The following is a 22,860-nucleotide window of genomic DNA, read 5'->3' on the forward strand; positions in this document are numbered from 1 at the left end:
GGGTAAAGTATAAAAGTTGGAATTATTTTTAAATTAGCATTATTAAAGGAATTGAAAGCAAGGTAAGTATAGAAGAGAAAGGAAGTTGCGATTTTTATAAGCATAACTGTTTTATTGTACTAACAACAGGAGGAAAATTGAACAAAACAAAATGAATTAATGTGAAAAATTTAGATTGGGATTTTAGATTGGGAAATGCAAACGTTAAAAATGGATCGAAATATCGTTAATAAGGATCAGTTAAAAATTTTCGTTGTTTCAACACATCAGGTCAAAACGTACTGATTCTATTATAATGGTCAAAATGTATTAAATGTATTGAACGTATTGCATATATATATATTATATTATATATATATATATATATATTATATTTACTTCCTTATTGTATTTTATTACTATAACATTTATTATATCATTTATTGTATTTTACTTCTTACAAATGTAAGATTTTTTATTTATTTAGAATGGATTAAACAGGAAACGATGGTTATTTAAATTGAACTAAATACGGTAATGTCCTTTTTTTTCCGTGGAGGAAGTCATAGATCCAAACAGGTTTTAATATGGCTTTGTATAGTGTAATTTTACTTTGCGTGTTTAAGTTGGAACGTCGGCCGATGAGCCAGTAGAACTTTTTAAATTTTGCTTTGAGTTGTTTGGTTTTATCTAAGATATGTTGTTCCCATGTCAATCTTCTATCCAGAATCATGCCCAGATATCTGACTGACTCTTTATCTGGAATAGGTATATTGTTTATCGTCACCTGTGGGCATGTTTGTTTTCGTAGCGTGAAAGTTATGTGGCTGGATTTGTTATAGAACTGCGATACATTCGACATGGAACAATGGTTTTTGGGTCGTCACACACACAGAAGTCAATGGCTGGAAACGTTTGAAATATACACGCGAATGCGTGAAAATGGAATAATCGAAGCCAGTTCGGGATATTCTTCGGTTTTAAATTATATCGAATCTGCTTTGCCTGTTCCTGTGCTACTTTTTTTATTAGATCGACGAAACAATGAGTAGAAAAGGAAAAGAGGACGGTTTGAAATTTTAGAAAGAATATGATTCAACAATATCGTTTGTAGTTTTACATCGAATTCATAGATTGCCTGTTTTAGTACATCTTTTTTATATTTCAATCTTGTTCTAGTTTTAACAAAGAAAGGCTCTTAACGGTAAAAAAAAAAACTTTAGCGCGAAATAGAATCAAAAGATCGTGCATATTAACAATAATTGTTACAACTTTCGGTTTTAAGCTTATACAACAATTAGATGATGCATCTGTAGTTCTTCGAATTACAATCAAAATGTCTTTATTAGTATGTTGCGCTTCGTTCCGACGTTTCATTGCGTGAACATTCAAATTCGTTTCTTCACCCTGAAAAGCGCAACGTATGTAACTACTAATAAAAACATGGTAGAAATCCGAAAAATCACAAATATTTTGTGGTCTCTGTAAATTCTGATCGAGTTCAAATGACTCGAAGTACGCAGTAGAGTTAGAAAAACAGTCAGACAGATCGAGTTTGTTTTCTTTTAGTACGAAAAATGTAGCTTGATTTTACTGTCTGCCCTACTTTTGGCGATAATTTAAATGGTAAAATGTCAAAAGCAATTAAAAGATATTAAAACTTCCGTAGAAACTAAAAAACATTCAGGTGTGGATAAATTGTTAGCACACAATACTAATTTTGGAATGGCCTAACTCTTAAAAAGCATTTCGATAATTTTGATTGAGAAACTTTTAGTCATAAAAATAGAAACGAATAAATTAATTGAAATTCTAGTAATTGTTTAAAATATTTCAAAGATTTAATTACGTATCTTTTGTTTAATTGATTCGTCATTTTTATTTTGATTTAATTTTAAATAAATGTAAAAATACTAATAAACAGAAAAAATTGTTCGAGTTATAAAATTGATATTTAATAATATAACTAAATGTTCTTAAATATTTCAGTAGGTGTTAAAGCTCTCAAATATTTCAGATTTTAATGAATAAATTATCAACCCATAAAATGTCATGCATTTCATCATTTATGATTTATGCATATGTGCACAGTACACATATGTATGAAACAATATAATGGAAATTATATAAAATCATTTTTTATGTTCAAAACCACAATTATGATTTTATGTTTCCATGTTGGAAAATGTTTTCTTTTATTAGTAAGATTGTACGTCTTTTCCAAATCATCGCCGTCAGTATTTGAAGTCGTGAAAATTAAAAATTAATTGCCTCTGAAAATTACTTGTTTCTAAGGTAAATACAACTCGTAATGTAGAGGCTGTTTCCTATCTCGCCGTACAAGCCATTTTCTTCCGCATATATAAACTTGGCTATTGTTTGAACAAGTCGTTCCAGCTTAACAATATAGTACGCGTTTCTAGATTATCGTATAAAACTCATTTTTCACGAGAAACTAGAGAAAGTATCCAAAATTATGATAAACGGGCGCAAAATGTATGATAATACGTTTTTAATGTTGCAATTATAGGTATGTACAAATTGGAGTAATTATTATTATTGAAATTAATATTTCTAAGGTTGAAATAGATTAGTTTTATATTATTATCAAATGAATCCTTTATAATTAATCCTTTACAGTACGTACAACGTTTCCACATTTGTCACTGATTTATATTATAGTATAATATATTAATACTATTATAATATATTAATTATAAATATGTACATAATAACTCATTCTGAGTAATGATTGAAATTTCATCAAATAAAAAGTCAAAGGATTTCCAGAATCTTTGTAAAAATAAGTTAAAATTCATTGTCAATTACCATTGAGAAGATATAGACAAGAAACGAATTTCAGTTTAACTACAATTTAATCTTTTGAAGAATTTTGTAGGGAATTTAGATTTTTATATAGAATTTACAATGAAATTTTCGATTTTAATCTTTTATAAAATTTTTTGTTTTAATTTAGTCACAATTTAATATACTCTATTTACTTAATATAATAAACACAATTTTTTGTCTCCTAAGCTACACAGGTAACAAATCATTTATTATTCTGCTCTGTTATTGATTATTCAAAACGAACGGACGTCATATTAATTATTTAAAAGCAAGATAATACAATAACAGAAACTTAATCAATGTTTATTAAGTGAGAAGTTTTATAAAATCACTAAATTCAGAATGTTACAAGAAGGTTGAGTGAAAATCGGGGCATAAGTCCTATTTTATTTGTCGTATTAATATTTGTCAAAATAAGAAAGAAAGCAACATGACCCGAATAGAAATTTGTTTTACGACTAAAAGATTATAAAAATATGATTTTCACTTTAATTTTTTGCATAATGTGTTTAAGATCATATACGAAAACATATTGTATATCATGTATTTCTGTTACACATTTATCTTATTAAATTGATTCAGTTTATGACAATTGCGTAAACCGTTAATAACAATAATATATAAAATATTATATGTGAAAATGTGAAATACGTAAAATATAGATAACATGAAATCGTATAGTTGAAATTCCGAGTGATTGGTTAAGCGTAAGATGTAATAGTTTGTGTCTAGAATAAGGAGAATTCGGTTTGATTAAGTTCATAAATTTACAATTGCAAATATGCACAAAGCACTTATAATTTATTATCGCATAAGCTATACGTACTAAAATAATCGGAAAAACATTGTTAATCTAAAATCTATCGCTCGATATCTTATCGTAGATACTATTCGATACACTAAACTTATATCAAACATATTGCTAACATACTTTGCATAGTTCTCGTGCAAATTTGCATATTCTATATGCATAGATGTCATATATTTCTTACACATTTACGGTGCATAAACATCCGCCATCTACTCATGACAGTGCTAACGAGATTTCAAAATGATTCGTATAACACGAATAATACATTCGTAAAATATGTCTGCAAATATCTGAATATTCTTGTGTTGTATACCAAATAACTACGGACTCCGTCATTAAAATGCAATACAGCCAGCCTAATTTCTTCTCCGTTTCATGCAAAAGAATAAAGAAATACGGCAAACGGAAACGAAAGAGGGCGGTTTAGACAGAGGCAAAAATTCCGTAGGTATTCGTCCTCCTTTCTTGTCGAGATGCGAAACTTTCCAGCTTGAAAGCCAGCAAGTCAATGTGTTTCCTGGCGAACACGCAAAAGTGCGACCATGTCGGCCGAGATTTCCAGCGAAACGAGATCACCAACATGACGTGGAAACTTTTTCCAAGTTTCATCTCGTGAACGTCGCGTCGATTTGTTATGCTTCCTCGTAAGAAAGATTGCTCAATTTCGAGAGGAACGTCGTATTGATCAAATTAGGACTGTGAAATGAAATCGCAACCGGCCAAATAATGATTCATAGCATGTCTGATTTAACGTGACTGTTTGAATGAAAATTTATCGCTGTTATGGAAAATCGTATGCTTTCACTTCGTTCAGCTTTCAATGTTTATTTAATTTCGAATTTATGAAAATACGAAGGATATTCCCTGTTACGTCGGCCGACCCTCTACCTGGACCAGGCGTCGCATCGCGAGCGGGATGGCACCCATATGTCTGCACATCCTTATTGCGTACTCTAAAGAACCTCAAGGACCGACCATAAATCTTAGAAAATTTCAACTAAAGACTCTCAGGTCGAACAAGGATCTTTTCTACGAAAGTATTTTCTAAGATCTCTGGTTTGTGTCCGGAAAACACTTAAAATTAGTTATTTTTCACACGTGCGATGCTTCCCACCACAAACCTTCTATCGAGGGCGGCTAAGACCCCTCCTAGTCCACCAACAATCGTAATGGCCAATAGAAACAATGTCTATTACCCTCACTTTCCTGGCCAAAAAACTGTCATCTACGAATCCGATGATCCCGTGCGTTAGACACACCCTTTCCTAGCTCTCCTCTGACACAGCATCGTCACTCTCAGAGTAGTTCATTTTCGTCGTCCGAACAGTCAATAAGTCTACCACGGTTCTACCTTCAAATCAATTCGTTTGCAAAGTCTAACTATCGCATCGAGACATTATCCTAACCGAAACACGGGGAACGACTATTTCGCGGCGTCGATTAGCCGAATCGTAGCGAGAATTTACGCCTCTCGCTGACGCGTCTTCCTCGCGACCGCGTCTCTCCGCGAACTGTCGTAACATTCCCTAATCTTCCAATTTTCATAGAACGATATGCAAAATTTTATCCATTTCTAGATACAAAATATGTGATAGATTTCAGTACTTCATTTTGAAATATATGTAAAGTATATGCTCCTTTTATTTTTATCACGAGTTACACATTTTTCAATCATATGTTACAATTTCAGTGAACAGCGAAGAAGTTCAACAATAAAAGAAAGCAATTGAAAGATGAACGAAACCAAGGATCCTGGTGTATTATGAATTAATATACTGAAGAAATTAGAATGCAATAAACCCATATCAATTTACTAATGTTTTAAAATAAATAGAAGGTGGTACTTGTAGGTTTCTACGGGAACTGAAAGAACTTTTATTCTTCTTTTGTGTGGATATAAAAACTTAATATCTACGAATGTTGAATTATTTAGGAATTTTTAGTATTAGGCTCGGAATGAATCGTCATAATGTAATACATAATCTCTTTGAAAATATTCAAATTTCCAATGCTTAAATTTTTCTTTGTATTTGGTATAATATTCGATACAGTGTTTAAAAATGTGTAATTGGGAGGTTAATAATTCTCCACTCGCCATATTTAACTCGTTATATATCTGATGGTCTAAAATTCTGCCCCTACGATTTTTCAGGTACTTTCGATAGTCGGACAGAAAAATGTTTCGAAGAAAAGTTTATCAGTTTTTAATTGACTAAAAATTGCAATGTCAAATACTTAAAAACAATTTTACTTCGATAAGAAATTAAGGTATCCTCTATTTTTTTAAATGGAGCAATATATTTCTTATACGTCATTTCTTAATTCTCTGCAAAAAAGGTATTAAAGTCGGAAAATAAGCAGTTAAAAAAATATTCTAACTTTAATGTTGAAAAAATTATCGTATGAAACACAAGGAAAGATAGCGTAGTACTTTCCCGCTTTTATATTTTACTCGTCTTTCATACGATCAATTTTGCAACATTAAAGTTAAAATATCGTTTACACTAATCATTTTTTGACCCAAGTACCTTAATATGTTTTTGGAGAAAATTAAAAAATGTGTTGAATGGATTATGAAAAAAGTGCATTGTTACGTTTAAAATAATAGAGGTGACTTTGAATTTCAATTGAAGTAAAATTCTTTGTAGTCGATTGAAAGCTGATAAACATTTGTTCAAAATATCTTTTGTTCCACTATCGGAAGTGTCTGAAAAATCGTGGGGATTGATTTTTAGACCACCCTATATATTCATTTGTCATCTTATGTGTTTTCCTATACGAACTTATGCATAATGTATATTTCAGTCAGTCGGATGCTTTGCAATTCTTTTCAACTTTTCAAATACTCTCAATTACAAAAGAAATAAAAATACATTGAACTCAATTCGTTAAAGAAAGAGGATGTATTGTCAGACTATATACATGCATAAATACAATGCTACGATTAAGAGAGAAATATTGTCATTATAAAACTAAAAGTTCTTATGATATTGAAAGATTAAGTAACTGAGAAGGTATAACTAACAAAGTCTAATTGAAAGTATTATTGCAATATTTCTTTTCTTATGCACATATAGTTATAAATGTTGAACATTGTTGATGCAGTTAATCTAAAAACTACTTAAAATAATTGTTAAAATTAAAGATGTAACAGAAAGGAATAATTGAAATTACTTTATTCGCATAACGGTATTGCTAAAAATAATTTAAGGATGTATTAGTATAAAGATACGACGATTGAAATGGAAAAGAGGATAGATGGTCTTCTTATCACACAATATAAAATAAAATAGAAGTATAAAAATGTATTTCTTGCAGCCGAAATTTTGTTAGTTGTGCGTAGAAATACTTTCGAACTAGGTCCTTGTCTCAATATTTTGAATTAAATTAAAATATCAAAATTGGAAAATCAATGACAATGGTTCATTCAGAATAAGACGTAATTAAAAATCTCGTAAAAAAATGTAACGATATTGTATCGATATGAATTCAATTACTATTTCAAATAACTGCGATTTCAGTATCGAATTTGCCAAAATTTGCTCCGCTGGACTGTAGCCATTTATGTATATACTATGCGTGTTAAATATAAATACGTATATGATATTTTGAAACTTTATTGACATTGAGACAGGATTATCATGCTTATATTGGCAAAAATTTAAATCAATCTAGAAATGTGTATAATACACGCAGTAAATTAGTACACAGCCATGGAGAGCATTTTATACATATAATAAACGTTAAAAATGGCACCAGTGAATATTTAGAATAAAATGGGTAATATAACGGATAATTGAGTGTTTAAATTTACTTTTCGATCTTTAGGAAATATGTACCTGCACTAAATAGCATCTTGCAGTTCCTACGTACATTTTTAGATTTGTTTCAAACTTTATCAGACGCGACCATGATAGTTGGATTGTAGTGCTAATTAAATTTCAAAATGTTTCGTACCACACACGATATGTTCATTAAAAGTTTCCATAAATGTTCGAGTACTTTTTCGAACCAGTGTAAACTTACGAAATCGTGTCGTGTGTAGTTTTTTTCTAGATTCGTCAATTTCTAAAAACTAAACTCAAAATGTGCGTTCAAGTCGTTTAACATTTGTTAAAACAATTTGCTGCACGTTCATCGCGCAATTAATTGACAATACGGAACAATAACAAGATCGAGCAGCCGCCACATGAAATCAATGAACACGTGCCAATTAACGTGATGCAGTTAACAGTTTCCCAGTCTCGATTGTCTCTCCTAATATTTATTCATTCCTTATCTCGTGCATCCTGACGACGTATTAATAATCTCGCACGAATATTCGTAGATACGCGCTCGCACGCGTGCTTCTATTGCTTCAAATAGCACGTGCCTCGAATATGATAACAGATAGACACAGGCTGGCCAGCATACGGAAATTTCGTTCCTTTCATGTTTCAAACATCTCCTATGGCTCTGTGTGTGTTCCATTCGACGAGTCGACAAAGTCAATTCGAACAATACTTTCGACAGAGACGTTTCTTCCGGACAAAGAAGCTTTCAAATAAAACAAAACGAACGCTTTAAAACGCTCTCTCTGTTTGTGTTATATGTACCTTGTAGAGTATATCGAGACGTAGCAAAATGTTTGTCGAGCTAAAATTCTCGCATATGAGACAGGTTGTTTCACCCTTTAAAATCTTCTGCGAACTCGTGCGAGAACTTAAGACTTTCTGGTTATGGCTCGATTATAAATTCCTCAAGCGATTCAATGAATTTATTTATCATGTAAGGTATAGCAGGATAAGACATCCAGAATAAAAACCGATTTTATCAAGCAACGCACCATTCGATAATTTACCGAAAGCAAACGTTACAAACCTATTTTCATTACTCTGTCTCAATTTTGTTCAACTACGGTGCATCTTACCAACAAATTTGAAAAAGGTTGAGAATAATAGTTATGCCAATATGTTGATATTGTAAATACAACAAAGTAAACGCTCTGAAACTTCAATATTAACTCCATATTTTTCAGCATCTTTTAGCGTTTTTCAATTTTTATACTTGGGATTTGTAACGAAAAAATCTAACAAAAATTTCTTTAACCTAAATCACTTGTTTACAATGTCCTACGATTTTTTTAGAATTTTTACGTACCATCAAATAGAAAAAATAGGAAAAAGACGGAAAATTCGAATTTAGCCTATAACGTCACTTCCGGTTGAGTTAAAGGGTTGAAAATTGGTTTATGATGCATCAATGGTGTGTCACATGGTACCATCGCTTTAAGGCCACTTTTGACCCTCACGTCCTGTTATACTCTCTCGATTAAAGTTGGCCATTTTCTTTGCTTTTTCTCAAGCTTCTTTTGCCGATTTATATCAAATGAAGTAGATGAGGAGTTTGCTCAACATTAAATGTAGCGAATCAGATAAAATGACTAGTATTTGATTTTTTATTTTTCTAATTATCATAATCGCACAAGTATTCTTGGTAATTACATATTACGAAAATTTGATTACTCCTTCTTAGAAAAATTTATGAACATTGTAACATTGATTATAAATGAATATATATGTAAAATAATGATAGAAAAAGTTATGTAGTCTTTTTGCTATAACGTTCTAAAACAGCACAAAAGAAAAGAGTTGAAAAGAGTTGAAATACCAAAAAGATTAAGAAATTCGCTTTCTATGGTAGATTATCTACTTAAATAGTTTATTAGAAGAATTTGGGATCAAAAATTCCATGATTCATGATGAATCTTTCCACGTTGATAAATTTTCTGTTGAAAAAATTAAAAAAAAAAGGATTGAGATGCCACAGAGGTAAAAAAATTCTTATTTTACAATAAAATATCCACTTGAATAGTTTACTAGGAACATTCAACGTTCAGTTGTAAATAAAACAGCTTTTCGTGCTGAAAGTTTTGGTATGAAATCGCAGTATATCCGTCAGTTACAAAACATTTGCTTTTACAGAAATCAGAAAAATTCAGAATTTTAAGTATAAAGAGCATTATTTTTAGTTTATTTAATTTAAAAGAGTATTATTTTCCAAACTGTATCGAATATACTGTAGAGTTGCAGAGAACTTTGAAAAATAAAAGGTCTTTGTAGAGTATAAAAGTTCCAGTTGAACAGCGAATAATATATCTTCATATTCAGTAACCCTTTCGATCAAGAAAAACAGCTCTCTCTCTCTCTTTTTATCTTGATAGTGTCTTTATTATTACTTTTAAGAATATTCATCTCATCGAGCTAATTCGACGTACGGTAACGTAGATTTATTCACGAAATTTACGTTTAGATTTATATTTATTCATGAAATCTACGCTTCAGAATGAAACATAGAGCTTGTTCGTTTGTATTCCAAGAGGGCAATTGAGAATTTCTGTCTGGAGTATGATAAATGCAAGCTTTGAGATAGATGGTAGTTATGGAAAGTTGATTGAAAATTATGATACAGGTATCAGTTTGAGGACACATGTGGGATATTTGTTGCATCTGGAAAAGAGATAGGTAGATAGATGCTTGAGATTGAAAGAAAGAAGAAAGAAGAAAGAGCAGAAAGACAGGAAACCTAATATTAAATAATTAAATAAATGACAACATAAGTACACACGGAAAACGAAAATCTAAAGTAGTATTAATAGAAAGCCAATAATTATAATAACAATTTTTTAATAGCAAAGCTATAATAACCAATTGATATTGATATAAGTAGTGAAATTATAAATGGCAGAAAGAAAATAAATGTTATATACATGTTACATTATTAGATATATACAATATTAAAAATCATATAAATCTATTGTATTGTTACATAAATTGTATGGAATGGAATTTTTTCTCGTAATAAGCGATGATGTATTATTACGATCAAAATATGTTTATTGAGAATTCTACTACGAGTAAGATATCAATTCTGACACTGAGTGTTGTAAATGATGAGTGCATGATGAGGAGGACTGTGTATATTTTTTATTAATTTCAACATTTCACTTTTAAATTTCAATTTCTGGTCTAAATTAAACAGTCTGACAGTTGATCATAAGAAACGAAAAAAAAATTTATTTTCACCTATTGTAGTAGATTGAGTAGGTGTATTTATGAAATTCAATAACGAATCTTCTATTGTTTCTCTAGGGTGGCGTTTCCTAGGTAGTTCAGTGGTGACTGAAATGTTTTGTGTATTTGAAATATGTGTGCCCTGTGTGTTTGAATTGTTGTTGTCTTGTTATATGTAGGATCGTATCGCATACTATTTTCTGAATTTATTGTATCTTTTCTTCTTAATAAAAATGACAATTATTCCACATATATATATTTTCCATCCAAATCTCAACTTTCTACGAATGCTTCTCATGAATATGTCCTTAATATTTCCCCACTTATTAACCAACTTTTTAAAATGTTTATTTTCTTACAAATACTTAAGTAACGTGTATAGCTTAATAGATCTATGTTACAGTTATAGAATTGGACATACCACAATTGCAAGAAAAGTTTGTAAGGCTATTTGGTTCTACCTTAAAAAAAGAATGTTTTCCCGTATCTTCCAAAGAGAGATAGTTAGAAATATCTGTAATAACATAAAAAATAATATAAATAACAAATAATATAAAAAATAATATAAGAAATAATATATGAGGGTTTCTAAAATGTTTCCAATTTTCCAAACTGTGTAGGAATCATAGATCACAAGCACGTGAGAATAATAAAACCAGAAACGTCCACTACGTTGCATTACAATTATAAAAAATATTTTTCTGTTGTACCGTTCGGAATAATGGATTATTATATTTCAAATTATATATAATATAATTTTATGTAATTATTATATAAATTAATATTATAATAATATTACATAGATATAAGAACTGCCAGAAAAGAATCTGACAGTTATATTTTTGAAAGAATTGAATCTTGTAAACAAAATTACAAATGTTCTGAATATTCCCAAAAAATCAGCCACGTAATGGAATGGGATACAGCGAAAATACGTTAACATAAAGAAAGTATTTTTAATTACCGACTAACTCGGGCCTTTTGTTTTGTTGTAATATGCAATTATCGAATAAATGAAAAGTTTTCCGTAAGCCGCTGAATATAAAATTATCTTTTACTGTAGATGTTGTAAAGTGTTGTTGCATTCTACATAATGCGAAGTACGAAGTAGAGATGACTATCAGTAAGAAGATTTAATTATAAAGGGATTGCATAATAAAACTTGCACTGAGAATCGAGACAAGGAGGTTTAACAGTAAAACAAATAAGAAACAACCTCGCGGACTATTTTGTTAGTGATAATGGAAAAGTGCCCTGACAGAACGAACACATTCAGCGTAATGTTGACGAAGAATTACATCAACATAATGATACTTATTTTGTATAAAACAAATAAAATATACATACGCTTGGATTCGTATCTATTGTAGAGAATTATGTTTTTTATAAAAATGTTAAGATATTGAGAAATGCTGATAAATATTAAAACGATTGTCAATATTAGCATTTGCTTGCAACATATATTTTTTAAGAAGAAAAAGGCTTACTGGTGCAAATTTTCTCCGCTTCAGATATTTCTCCGAAATTCGAATATAAGTTTCTTCATACTTGTAACCGAGTTAAATTTTGTTTACTTTTGTCATGGAATGTTGGGTTGCCATGGTATAAAGCTTTCACGGTAAATTTTCGGATAATTTCCGACTTCTTCGATAAACAATTCCGCGTTGAAAGAATCCATTCCGCTTGTTTTCTCCATTACACGCCAGTACGATCGTTTTACAATTTGGCAAAAGGCATACGATCATTGCGATATCGTTTGTTCAATTGCAGTGTCACAGACGTCGCAGCATGTGAATCGTATGCTCGTGTGTATTGAACGATTAACAACATACACATACGTATACCCGTCGAATCGTACACCGTCACCGTGACGATGTTACGACGCCCTTTGCATCGACCGTAAATACACCGTCGAACAGCGAGCGAAGCGAGTATCGCGGCGGCAGTGATTGTGTACGCAGTTACACGTATACTCGTATGTATAAGTAGAGTGAAACGTAATAGCAGTAATATATTTTTCTTAATAACTCGAAAATTATGAATTTGCTGCATTTCGGACCACCGCCGTTATAATTCTTGAGACAGAAACTTTCGAACAAGGTATCATACGCTTTAATATTCTTCAAGGCAGCAACTAAAGTAGTATCAAATTTTATTCGTTCCCCTAAGGAATATAAAGGACTTTTACTCTCACATGTATAACTCAAGCAGCTCGAAAATTTAAAAAATTGTGAAATTTTACGTACAAGTAAGCCATCCGTAATATTTTTCGTTGCTGCCATAATTCGATTTTAAGGGGTGGAATCGCTCCTTGAAGAAAAATTCAGAATTTTCTATCTGAAGCGAAATATTTCAAAAACGCTGAAAGATATCTACAAAAAAATGTAAACGAAAGTTGCATCGTTTTATCGTATTTACTTAACTATGTAAACAAATTTTCGAAAAATTCATGATTTTCGAGTTACCGCCCTCCCTTCCCCAAATCACCCCATAAAAACATGTTGTTTACTACACATACTGAAATACCATTGAATATCGTTTCATATCTGTAAATGATTTATACATTAACATTTCTTCTTTAAATAAATAAAGACATTAATTATAATAAATAAAACCAATTTTAATCAATTTTGACGCTTCTCTTTAATAAACTGATTTCATAACGCAATACTTAAATAATTTACATTATTTACATAATTTACACAAAGATTATCAACATCAAATCTAATTGTAACGGTATAACAGTTTTTACTAATAAAATTGACTTTTAAACATTGAATTCCTTTCTTGTATATATTTGCATAACGAAGAGTTGTATTATAAATAATAAACGATAAAAGCAGCGAAAATCGCGGTTTGTAATTGGCACCATAATGATATTCCTCGTAGAAACGCTTGAAACAAAGATACAAATCACGTAAATGGTCTTTCACTACAAAAGTAACAGAAATCTACAAAATTCTGAAACTCGCTGCTATGCGTTTTTAAATATCCGCTTTTAAACCAAGCTTATTGGGAAAGATGTTTGAAGTGAACGGTGACATTATTACGAATGACATCCCCTAATTGTACGCAAGGTTTCAGAATCTTTTGATTTTTCGGCTTGCCTAACTTTCCCTGTTACATTTTATTGCATTACAATACTGTATTCAAATATAAATCGCGAAATAAATTGCTACATTTTTATTGCAGCATGTCATCTTCTCTCGGCCTTTCTCATTTAAAAACTGTTCTATTCATAACTCATAAAATCTCTGTAATTTACAATTTAGTAAGATTTCAGTTTGTTTAAAATTTGTAGATATATATATGAAATAAATTCATCCTTTGAATCTTATTTCCGGCCCATGAAAATTAGTACATTTCTTCTCTAGAATAAAATATTTCGTGAACTCCTTATTGAGAAAATCAAGGTAGTCAAAATATAATGTTCAACTAATTTTCCATCAATCTTTTAAAAGAAGGAGGCTTCTCATAGTTCGAGTAATGTAAGAATTCCAACAATTGAAATACATATTTATAAAACTCGTACATGTATGCTCGAAAGGATCACACGCAAAGGATCAAAAATATCGGAAAATACTCGATATCGTAATTCCAATACGCTTAAAATGTAATTCCAGTACACAATGTGTTAACGTTTCAGAATCGATGCGTACTTTGTATCGATATCACGTAACAGTGTTGAAAGCTACGGCCACAAATTGAACCTATACAGGGTGTCTCACAAACGAGATCACCTAAATATCTGCCTTATTTACGATTGTACGAAAAAACACTTCTGAAGGCAACTATTGTATTTCAAGGGGTGATCGATATATTTTTAAATGTAATCCTATATTTTTGTCCATAAATCGATGTATCTTTTCATTCTTTATACAAAAGTATTAAGGTATTTGTATCTGAAAATGCTTAGTTTAAAAGATATTTTGACCTTAATTTTGTAAAACTCGTAAAACGGCGCAAAGTGATACGGTTTATGTTTCCCTGTCTTTCCTACGCTACATTCGATAGAATTAAAATCGGAATATCTTTTAAAGTAGCATTTCTTACGCAATTACCTTGATACTTTCGCGCAGAGAACAAAAAAAAGTCATATCCATTGGTATAAACAAATATATGGAGCCCTATTTAACAAAAATATCGATAACTTGAAACGACTAGAAATCTCCTAAAAAAAAAAAAACGAAAAATTTCTTTCTAGCATTACACATGCCCATTGAAATGGTTCAACCTTGTCCTGAGAAGTATTTGCATACAATCGTAAATAAGGTAGCTATTACGTTTGACTGAGACACCCTGTATAGATCCAAAACTTGCTATCCAATCCCTTCAACGTCTAACCACCAAGACGTTGACAATGAACTTTATAATCGTTTCGTTGCACGTATTTCATTTCAACGGTGGAATTGTCGTCAGAACCTCGTTCAGATCGTCTTTCGTTCGTTTATTCGTTCGTTATTGACGTTCTATCTCATCAGTGTGTTCGCTCGCTCAGCGTTACGCCGATATCATTATTGGAACGTGACACGCCTGTTCCTCTCGACACGGTGACGCACAGTTTACGGAAAGTTCTGTAAGGTAGCAAGATCGTAACGCAATAATCCAGTCGATAAAATGAGGGAACTTGTTTGGAATCTGTGATACTATGCGACACTGGATCGAACCAACGATTATTGAGTTTTTACACGTTGAAGCTTGTTTTAATGTGATTTGCTTTTAGCGCTAGAACTACCAGCATGGTTAAAGTTATCAACCGGCAATTTTTCTTACGTTTTATGACCATATAATAAATGATATAGTTCATACAAATGCATAAATTATTAATAAAGATATTAGAATTATTAGAATCATCGAAATGACTAGCTTTTAATTTTTCATACAGTTTACATAAAAATGAAATATATGTTAAGAAACACAACTTTTGATGCTAGAATTACTCGAATGATTAAAATTACCAATTTATAATTCCTTTCTAAAAGTTTAAGGAATATACAATAAGTTGCAGCAAGTTATATAGTTTATATAAATATAGAAAACCAATTTAGTAAATTACTATCGATTATTATATCTACTACTATCAATAATTAATGAAATGATAATTTTTGTTACAGATTAAAAACATATTATTTCTGAGATTATTAACTCGTTTTCGTACTTCTATTTCATGTTATCAAAATTTTTTCTTGCTTCAACTGTGCAATTTCGAATTTCTGCAGAATATTTATGTCGCTTTTTCTAAAATTTGATTCGATATAGAATGCCGATGGAATGAACATAAATATATGAAATGATAAGAGAAAGTAAAGAAATATTGAAAAAATACGTTGAATTAACAAATTTTTCGTAAAATTCCATGTCTGGAAAATATCATTATTTCAATATTATTTGACAATATTTAATCATATCATCCGTAACTAAAAATTGCTGTCTCAAGAATAATTTCTCTCAACTGATTAACTTAAGTAATACTACTTTCAGTATCCCTGAATACATAATATTTGATAAAATTAGTCAAGATTCCAGTTTCTATATTAAAATGAAAAATATTAGAAGATAGAAGTAGCTATGTTAAAGTAAAAAATATTAAATTATTAAAGCTTGTATATAAAAATAACCTAATAATATTAGAATAATAACTAAATTATCACGCACATAGCTTACATTCATAAATAAAAGTTTCATGTCGTGCAATTGTAATTGGCTTAAACATGGCTAGACGATATTGCGACAGATCCAACGAATATCCTATATCCGGTGCATTTTTCAAAGCCCTTTATCGAACGATATGTGTAAACATTTCAGTTGACAGCAAGAGCAAACCTCTGCTGGATTTCACATGTATAAATCCTGGTGGACGCAAACATTATCAAAGTATTTTATTCTTTTTTACTTTTTTTTATCTTTTATTCTTCAAAGTATCAAGATATTTTATTTTACACAGCATATGAAAATAAGAACCGTTTGGCATCGTTTCATGGGCAGTCCGGATATCTCGCGATCAGAAAAATCAATTTGCCGAAGTACAAAAAGCGAAAAAAAGGACGAGAAATTGATCGTAAATAGATTTGTGTACGTACCGTCTGGCCATGAGAATATGTATTGTCATCGACGATGCATTTTTTCGGGAACGATTCTTCCGTCGTTAATTCATTTCCGGCATCCTCTTGCACGTCAATGTCTACTTGTCCAAGGAGAACCTGCCCGGTCGTTCTTGCTGGAACTAAAAAGTTGGAATCAATGTTAGAGAACGAAGTCGGCAGACGAAGTGGCAACTGAAATTGAGTGAAACCAATCTTCTGATCAGCTTTCTGACCAATCAAAATCAACGGATAAAGGCAAACTTTTTATCCTTTGATCATATCGTAGGAATAATTTTAGAAGAACGAATGTCGAGGACTATTTTACTTTTATGGGATGATGAATGATGGATTATCTAGAATTTTCAGAAATAGAAGAATTTCGTCAAGTGGGAATTCTCTGAACGGAGAAATGGCAGGATATAGTTAATTCAAATATTCGTTAGAGAAATAAAATTATTGGAAAACGTATACGACAGGAAAGATTTAACTCTATTGCCATCTTTCGGTCATTTTTTACTCAATTGTACCTTTTTAGCGTTAAAAATATCTCGAGTTTGAGCTAAATATGAAATGAAAATTTGTTATTGAGATGCGTGATATGTTTTGTAAATTTTATGTTGAATATTTCCTTAAAGGATTGCGAATCATTTTTATCTGTCAAGGTGAGAATGAGATTGAAGTACAAAAATTCGAGGTTAGCAATATAGGAGTTAGCGATACATTCATATAAGTTATGTACGATATGTCCGTTTTAAATGTGTCACACGATTATTCCTGTAAATAACAGAAATGCTAAAAAATGTTTCAAATGAAAGCCGTTCGACTTCATGGGAGAAATTTAATAAGATATTTCGATTTTTTTTACATTCTTATTTGAAAAAATTTCAACGCTAACGTATCTTTTCTAAATTATTACTGTTATTATTAAAGAAAAAAATTATTGTATAAATGTGCTACATAGAAATATAATTTAATTATATAATTATAATTATAATGATTATAATAAAGAGAATAATCATTAACTAACAACTCTTTTAGCAATTAGTACATATATAGTTGATCGACCGTTTGGGAAGAGACGCGGTCGCGGTAGAGCGCGCCAACGAGAATCGTAAATTCTCGTTACGATAGTATAGGATTATTTATTCAGAAATATTAGAAATTAGGATTTCCAATAATTTCTATCCTATATGATAAATTTATTGATAGATAGATCTATTTACAGTGGATTAAACATGAAACGATGGTTATTTAACGTGAACTAAATACAGTAATGCGATATAACTAAGACAACTAAATTGATAATTCACAACTCAACTAATAGGTTACAATTCATAACAACTCGGTAACTCTCTCTCGACTCAACTCTTTCAACTCCTCACAACTCGACTCTCAACTAACGATTCCTCACAACTCTACTCTCGGTTAACGACTGCCCATTAATTCATCTTTCTCTCTTAAGCATTCCTTTGTCTTTTTCATACCTCTTGCACGTAAGTGTTCCGTAACCGTCCGCGATCATGAGCATGATTATGACGCCTTCTTCTGTGTAACTATTCGACCGAAGGATCGAGAATACACTGATGGGCCGCTTGGACCATTGAAGTTTTCCTATTTCGGAAATAATTTCGGTCATATCGCGCTCTTCTTCATCTTCTTCCCCTTCGTCTCCTTCGTCCTCACCGTACTCGACCTCAAAGGCGATGGAAACTCTCAGACGATCTCGTAGTTCTTCCTTTTTACCGGTTGTCCTTAATCTTCGTTTTCTGAGCTCATCTTTCAACTCCGCAAATTCCATTGTTTTGATTCGCTTCAGCTTATCGTTAACAACGCACCTTTCTTCAACCTTAACGATGTTATTATCCGCGTTTGATCCTTCGCTCATTGTGGATAATGATTCAGCTCAATTCCAACCCAATTTCACAATTATGAGGTGGTATTTGCTGTAGGGTGCCAAAAAAATACTCGGCGGTGTTCAACGATATATTTATTTAACAGGCCTTACACTCGTTTTGTAAAATTCTCACTATTTTCGCTTCTGCAACTAGACTTTCTTCGCTTTGCTGTTAAAACTCGAATGTTTTTTTGATACGATTCGTTTCTCTTGTCCCCACTACGCACTCATTCGTCAGGTGTCCCCGACCGTTGCCAGGTACGCTTTCTTCCAAATATTCGGCGGAAGGACCGTAGGGACATCGATGGCTCATTAGGCATGTCGGCCTTACGCTTCGGTGATATATTTTATATCGACAAAACTGTAACATCACCCACATCTCAATCCACATTAGCGACCATGCCACGCTTCGGAATCGATGGGCCGATGACGGAAATAAAGATGTGGCGGTATTTGGCGATAATGTATGTCGCCGAAGCGAGGTGCCTAATGAAGCCTCAATATCCCAACGGTCCTTCCGCCGAATGTTCGAGAACGCCTAACAAACGCGTGGATAGTAGGGATATTGAAGGATGACAAAGAAAAAGAATCGGATTCCGCCGAAAGTCAAGTTGTAAGAGCTTCAGTCTTGAAAAGTCGCGGCTGGAGTTCAGGAGTGAATTGTAGTTAAGAAATAAATTCTTTATTTTTATCTTTTATTTTTCATCTTCGATTTCTTTTTTTTATTTCACGTGATAAAACCGTCGGAAAGTTCCGTTGTCGGGTGCCGCTACAGTACCCCCTTACCAGTGATAACGTTTTTTGTTTCGCACGGGTGGATCTTACGTGCTAGACGTATCTAAAACCTGCCTGGAAACGATCAGGAAACAGGTTACAAGGATACTAAACTTGCTGTAATTCGAAGACAAAGTCAAATATGTAGAACATATGTTAATACGAACTTTTTTCACTGGTCTGATTAGTTGAAACCACTTAAAAATATTTCCTACTTATTCTGGAACACCTTGTACCGCTTGTACTGCTAGTTGTATCAGCGTTGTAAAATGATAAAAAAAGAGAATACAGTACGTTTGTTTTTTAATGTGCGATAAATACTAGCTCGATAGTTATTTAAAAATGGAGAGGAACATACAAAAAATATAGCCAGGCTTTTGACCTCCATTTCGAATTCGCTTTTCGTCGACACAGCGGACAGCTGAACCGTTTTAATTTTTATCATGCAAGCGTCGGTACTATTGCTATGAAACAAAGTTTTTCTATTTTCTATGAAAAAGGGCAGCCACGAAAGTAACGTCAATAATGAATTCTCGTTGTAAAGTTATTACATTCTGTGAACCCATCGATTAGGTATAATTTTTTTAAACACAATGATTAAGCGTCGTACGCCGATTTTGACGAAATTGCAGATTGATAGCCAATGACAGTCACAAATATTCGGCACGTATCTTTCTTTATCGCTACATTTACAAATCCATATTAGATCGTAAAATTTTGTTTTAACTCCATAGGTAAATGTTCGATCAAGCTTAAATAATAATTACTCTCGTTAATTCGTAAAATATCAAATTTTGAGTTTAGATACATAGTTTGTACAAACAAAATTTCACGAAATAAGAAAAATTAGAAAAAGAAATTTCAATTGTTAATATATTATTTAAACATATTGATCTTTTCAGAATTTGTCACACAAAACTCGCCTACTGACGAGTATCCCTCTATTTCTAATAGTTATCGAGACGTTTCAGAAAATATCGGCAGGTACGCAGAAAAATACAAGGAAAGAACGGCAACACATCCAAACCAGCTGGCTGCTGAAGCGAACAAAACTCCCATAGAAAGAAGACTAAAGAGAAAACACCCCACTGATCTCACTAAAGTAAATTAGTCAATCTCGAAGATGGTATCCTGCTGGGGGTAGCCATCCACATGTTATTTAGCAATAAAGTTAGAAAAATTGACCAAATGTCCAGTTGGGCAAGTTGTAAAGTACAAATTAAATAATAATAATAAAAAAAAAACTCTAACACTGAACCGTTACTTTATTGGATTCTTACAATAAATTTTACTACCATATCTAAAGCCCGAATTTTTTACCTTACTCACGAAACGTTCGAACTGCGACGCGAGGAAATCACCGGTTATTTGTTAATTTCGTGATTTCTTGTGTCTCCTACGTGACAATGGCGTTCACGGTTCGCGATATCAACCGATCAGTTGCAACCTGACTGATCGTCATTTAGTTCAGAATTCGCATCAATGTCATCGTGTATCATCATTAATTTATAAAGAAGAAAGATCTTGTGGATAAATTGCTGCCATGCATGATCGATGTCATGTCTTTAAGTAGAGTGATTTTTGTATAGTAGATTTTAATATATTGTGTGTTACATCTACCAGCATCGAAACATTTATCTTATATTTAACACTTTCGAGATGAATTTTTCATTTAATAACGAACGCAAAAGTATAATGGTACTGATTATAATGCACTAAAATAAAGAAAAAGAAATTAGGCATGATTATAAGAATAGAATATGTAGTCTCATTTATAATAAAATGCAACATATTATAACTACCCAGCAATTTTCCTAAAATTACTCTTCAGAAGAATGATTAGAGCTGGTAATGTATTAAATTGTCACTGTATTCGATATTAACATTATGTTACTAGAAATTGGAAATATTCACAAAAATGTAACGATATATAATAGGAATGTAAAAAATAAAAACTGTCATCGACGATAACTCGCATGAAATGTATTAAGTTTGGATATTATTATTCGTTCTCTTTTTCATAATTTACTAAAACGTTCAATTACTCAAATAGAGAGAACGCTTTGATTTTTCCGAAGCTTCTATAGAGTAAATGTACAGCGTTAAATGAAACTTGTTAGAATTAATAATGTCTAAAAATTTGGTTGCTAATTCTTTTCGATTCTCTTTGTTCCCCTTTCTTCTGGAGTTTCGCTATAATTTTTTCTCCCATTCCTTTCGAATCGCTTTATTCTTGTTCGTTATGGGAAAAGTTTCCACCGCTGCATGCGAAATGCCATTATCCTGGAAGTTCCACGTTACTCGATTTTTTGCAGGAAAATTTACTTACTACCAACTCGTCGTCTAATGCTTTTCTCATGGCTCCATTTCAACTAGCTAGTTAACGACGCTTTTATCGTTTCGCAGAATGAATTCTCTTTGGATATAGATTCTAAGGTTGCTTTTCTTTCTTAATGGTCGGTTTTTAATTGTTTTTGACGAAGTTGTAAACTGTTGTAAGGTTAAGTAACACGAAATTTGTCTTTGTGCTCTTGTTATTGATAGTACCTGTTCAATTTGACTCTCTTATTTCCATGGTAGTCGTATGACTACGTATTTAGAATTATGAATTCGAATGTTACAGATAGGTTTCAAATAGAATTTACAAATAATTCTTATTGATAATTACTGGTTATTAATTTGAATTTTTTAATAATTCGAAATATTTATATGAATCTATTATTTATTATGTAATCGAAACAAAATTACAGACAGATGTATATGGTTGTTAACTAAATAACAAGATTAAACGATATTCTGTCTTTTTTTTGTTGGCCATATTTCCAGGAATAATAAAATATTTTTAACAAAAACTTGGAGAAATAATAAGAATCTGCAGGATTTATTCAATTGCTAGAAAGATGAAATTTTTTATATTTTCTAATCATTTATCGTTTAATAATTGATCTTTCTTTCTGCATATTAGATTACACAATTTGAAATAACTGATGTTAAAACAGAAAGTTAAATATATATGTCGGAGATGAAAGGACAACGGGGCCACCCGTTGGAATTACTTGGAAAAATCTCAATAGCATTCACGAAATAACCCAAACACAGCCATTCGAAACTTGAGACAATGAGCTTGGACTCGAGGCGACGACCGGTCGCCGAGTGTAGCTACGGCCACGGGATGAACGTTGCACCTAACAGAGATATGAAGTTACATAGCTTTCCTTTAAAGAATTGGCCGTACCGGCACTTGACAATGAAACATTCCAGCGGCCACACACAGACCCCATTCTTGGGTGAGATGGTCGCCAGATGCCGACGCATCATTCGCAGATTATGTTTAAATAGCCTGAGGAACCGTTACAAATCTTAGGATCTGGTTAACTAAAGTCTAGATCTGCTTTCCTCACGTACGACGTTTCCCGC

General features: G+C 31.8%; 1 protein-coding gene across 1 annotated transcript in view; it reads right to left on the minus strand.

Moving 5' to 3' along the window:
- LOC139998180 (uncharacterized) overlaps nt 1–22,860 on the minus strand; it is a 233,148-nt gene that overhangs the window by 17,741 nt on the left and 192,547 nt on the right. Inside the window, exon 2 of the mRNA XM_072022520.1 lies at nt 16,773–16,915. Coding sequence (XP_071878621.1) covers nt 16,773–16,915 — 143 coding nt within the window. The remainder of the gene's footprint in view (nt 1–16,772; nt 16,916–22,860) is intronic.

This window comes from Bombus fervidus, chromosome 2 (assembly GCF_041682495.2).
Source record: "Bombus fervidus isolate BK054 chromosome 2, iyBomFerv1, whole genome shotgun sequence".
Taxonomy (NCBI): domain Eukaryota; kingdom Metazoa; phylum Arthropoda; class Insecta; order Hymenoptera; family Apidae; genus Bombus; species Bombus fervidus.